The following is a 2,046-nucleotide window of genomic DNA, read 5'->3' on the forward strand; positions in this document are numbered from 1 at the left end:
TAGGGTTCTTAGGTTTCTTAGGTTCTTAGTTTTCTTAGGTTTCTTAGGTTCATGCTTTCTCCGATTTCTCAGGTTTCTGTTGTGATGTACTGTAACCTTGCGGTTGGCAACGGTATGGTTGCCAACCTAGATGTACGTACGCAGGTCACTGTTTGACCATCAGTTGACTGCCGGCGATGATGAAGTAAAGTTGTATTTTTACGAATACATGACATTGGCGTGAAGGCCTCAGATCTTTTAAAAAGGCCACTATGTCTTTCTTCTGGATGCCCTGAGTCCGGAGCCACTCGAACTTTTGGCAAAGATGTGCAAGCCGCAGGAACCGATGGATCTACCGATCGCCGACTTATACGCACGCCTGGATTCTGCTTACACGGCACCGACAATGTGGATCGCCCAGTGGGTGAAATTCTTCAGTACAAAGCAGAAGCCGGAAGCGACCTTGATCCAGTTTTCGGGTGACCTTCGGGCGAAGGCGGAGACATGTAACTTTCCGGACGACGTAAGGGAGAAGAATATGATTGCAGCATTCGTCATGGGGCTGAAAGATGAAGTGGCGACGAAGAAACTCTGTACAAAGTCGCTGGCAACACTTCAGGACGCCTTGAATGCCGCCATTGAAATAGAAATGACCAGAAAAGAGTTGCAAATGGACGATGTGAAAACTGAAGTTAACAAGATTTCCCAGAAAGGAAGGAAGAACAGTCAGGGTGCCGGGAAAGAGTGTTACCGGTGTGGCCGCCGCAACCATTCCCCGGGCAGCTGTTACTTCCGCGACAAGCGGTGCAACACGTGTGACGAAAAAGGGCATTCGTCCCGGAAGTGTCCCGAGCGAACGAGTAACAAGTACATTTCCGCCGAGGAGCGAAGGCCATACGACATCCTGTAACTTTGAGCTCCAGTCGGGATGAACGCATGGAAAGCGCCGGCGAGTAAATTTTACCAGGTTGATGTATTAATTTTTACGTTTTGTACGAGTAAGGTCATAACCTTTTTTTTCTTTTTTTTATAAGAAAGAAAGGTGTGATGTACTGAAACCTTGCGGTTGGCAACGGTATGGTTGCCAACCTAGATGTACGTACGCAGGTCACTGTTTGACCATCAGTTGACTTGACTGCCGGCGATGATGAAGTAAAGTTGTATTTTTATGAATACATGACATTTATATGAATACATGGTTATTCTTAGGTTAGTCTTAGGTTTCGTAGGTTTTGTAGGTTTCTCAGGTTTCTCAGTTTTCTTAGGTTTGTTAGGTTTCTTAGGTTTCTTAGGTTTCTTAGGTTTCTTAAGTTTCTCAGGTTATTCTTAGTTTTCTTATGTTATTTTTTGGTTATTCTTAGGCTTCGTATGTTTCTTAGGTTTCTTAGGTTCTTAGGTTTCTTTGGTTTCTCAGGTTTTCTTAGTTTTCTTAAGTTCTTCAGTTTTTAGGTTCTTGGGTTTCATAGTTTTCGCAGATTACCGCAAAAGCCTACTGCTGTTAATAGCTGGAGAAGTGGTTGTGGTATCCGATCATAATCCCCCAAATTGAGTTTTACAATGATTTGATGGGCCACAGAATAAATTTGTGGTCAGCAAGTTGTCGGTGTTTCCACGAAACGTCGGTCAGTAAGATGTCTGTCAACAATTTAGTGTGTAAGCGTATTGTCTGGTAAACATTTCGGTTGTCAGCGAATAGTCGTCAGCAAATCGTCGGTGTCAGCAAACCAACTTTCAACAAAATGTCGTTCAGCTATTCGTTGTTTCAAGTTTCAACAAATTGTCGGTAAACCATTTTTTTTCGGTCAGCAAATAGTCGTCAGCAAGTTGTCGGTCAGCAAGATGTCCGTCAGCGAGTTGCCGGTGTGCCGTAAAAACTATCTGTTTCAAGTGTTCAACGGCTTATGGTTGAACGATAAGCCAGCGCATGTTGCCTGTTGATCTTTTGTTTGTGATCTAACCACCTCCCCGAGAGCATGTTGGTCACGCTCTCTTCACTCTCGATTCCATTAGTTTTATTTTTCAGCTGTACGTCGCTGCAAGTGTGCATCCGTACTGAAGCATTTTAAA

The 2,046-nt window shown here is 43.9% G+C and overlaps 1 protein-coding gene across 1 annotated transcript; it reads left to right on the forward strand.

The window, feature by feature from the left end:
- Positions 1-304: 304 nt before the first annotated feature.
- LOC129597018 (uncharacterized) lies at positions 305-889 on the forward strand. Its single transcript, XM_055494435.1, has one exon. It carries the CDS (start codon positions 305-307, stop codon positions 887-889), a length of 585 nt encoding a protein of 194 aa, XP_055350410.1.
- The last annotated feature ends 1,157 nt before the right edge of the window (positions 890-2,046 follow it).

The sequence above is a fragment of the Paramacrobiotus metropolitanus genome, unplaced genomic scaffold (genome assembly GCF_019649055.1).
Source record: "Paramacrobiotus metropolitanus isolate TYO unplaced genomic scaffold, Prichtersi_v1.0 Parri_scaffold0000099, whole genome shotgun sequence".
Taxonomy (NCBI): Eukaryota; Metazoa; Tardigrada; class Eutardigrada; order Parachela; family Macrobiotidae; genus Paramacrobiotus; species Paramacrobiotus metropolitanus.